Source organism: Atta cephalotes (genome assembly GCF_000143395.1).
Source record: "Atta cephalotes unplaced genomic scaffold scaffold00020, whole genome shotgun sequence".
In the NCBI taxonomy this organism is placed as follows: Eukaryota; Metazoa; Arthropoda; class Insecta; order Hymenoptera; family Formicidae; genus Atta; species Atta cephalotes.
In genome coordinates this window covers 1845042-1846095 of record NW_012130084.1, presented here as the reverse complement: position 1 = coordinate 1846095, position 1054 = coordinate 1845042, and the positions used below count along the sequence as shown (strand labels likewise).

Sequence of the window (1054 nt, the reverse complement as noted above, 5' to 3'; positions counted from 1 at the left end):
CTTAGAAGGATAAAATCTAAAACGTTAAAATCTTGCGAAACTTTAATATCCTTGTAAGGCCTTATTTTTCAAATAGTAAGAGGAAAATTTATATTTTCCAAATATATTAAATAATAGATATATGTATATAAAGAAAAATATCATATTTGCGGGTGAAAGAACTAAAAGTAGATTATTTGGATATAATATCTCTCAAGCTCAAGTATCTGAAAAACTGAACTTATTATTTTACTTAATATTTTTTTTGTATATTCAGCATAATTGGAATCACGACAAAATCATTTGTGGGAACCCTTCATACAATTAATCATCGTTTATTATTCTGTCTTCTTACAGGATTTTCCTAGCAAGGGTTGGCTGATTCGATTTTCAGACGTAATCGGCGCATCGCACACTGGCGATTACAGATTCTGGAGTCTCCACGGCAATGCTAGTATTGGACTACGACAAGTGGCAGAGTTCGGTGCAACACGGAAGTTAGAATCCGAGTTAAAGGATCGGGTAAGAAGTGCAATATACATGCAATTGTATATTACATGTAGTCTTAAGGAAAAGCTACACAAAGTTTTTAATTCACTTTGTCCTATTTCGGAAAGTTTAAGATAAATTAATTTTTTTCTGTTCAAAATTACCTTAATTTTCAATATTTCATTTCCATCATACTTCCATTAATATTCTTATATCATAATTTTATTAATAGGTATGCTAAAATATAAAGAGACTATTTTATACATATAAATATGAAAAACTGAACATTTCATTAAAATAAGTTTGAGAAGCATATATTAATTTATGTTAACCCTCTGTAATTATAAAAATTACAAAAATTACAAAAATTAATATAAACAATAAGAATCTTATTGGACTATACATTTGAAAATTCAGCAATAAGGTAAAGAAATAATGCTTTTAACGGTCAAAACTAAAGCTTTAATGTTTAAATAATTCAATCTAAATTACTATATACTATATATGTACATGCATATATATATATATATATATATATATATATATATATATATATACTATATATATATATATATATATATATATA

The 1054-nt window shown here is 25.5% G+C and overlaps 1 protein-coding gene across 1 annotated transcript in view; it reads left to right on the top strand.

Annotated features, from left to right (window-relative positions):
* The window catches only part of LOC105619257 (spondin-1), a 40159-nt gene that overhangs the window by 25920 nt on the left and 13185 nt on the right, over window positions 1-1054 (top strand). Inside the window, exon 4 of the mRNA XM_012200781.1 lies at window positions 337-501. Within this exon, the coding sequence (XP_012056171.1) occupies window positions 337-501 (165 nt within the window). The remainder of the gene's footprint in view (window positions 1-336; window positions 502-1054) is intronic.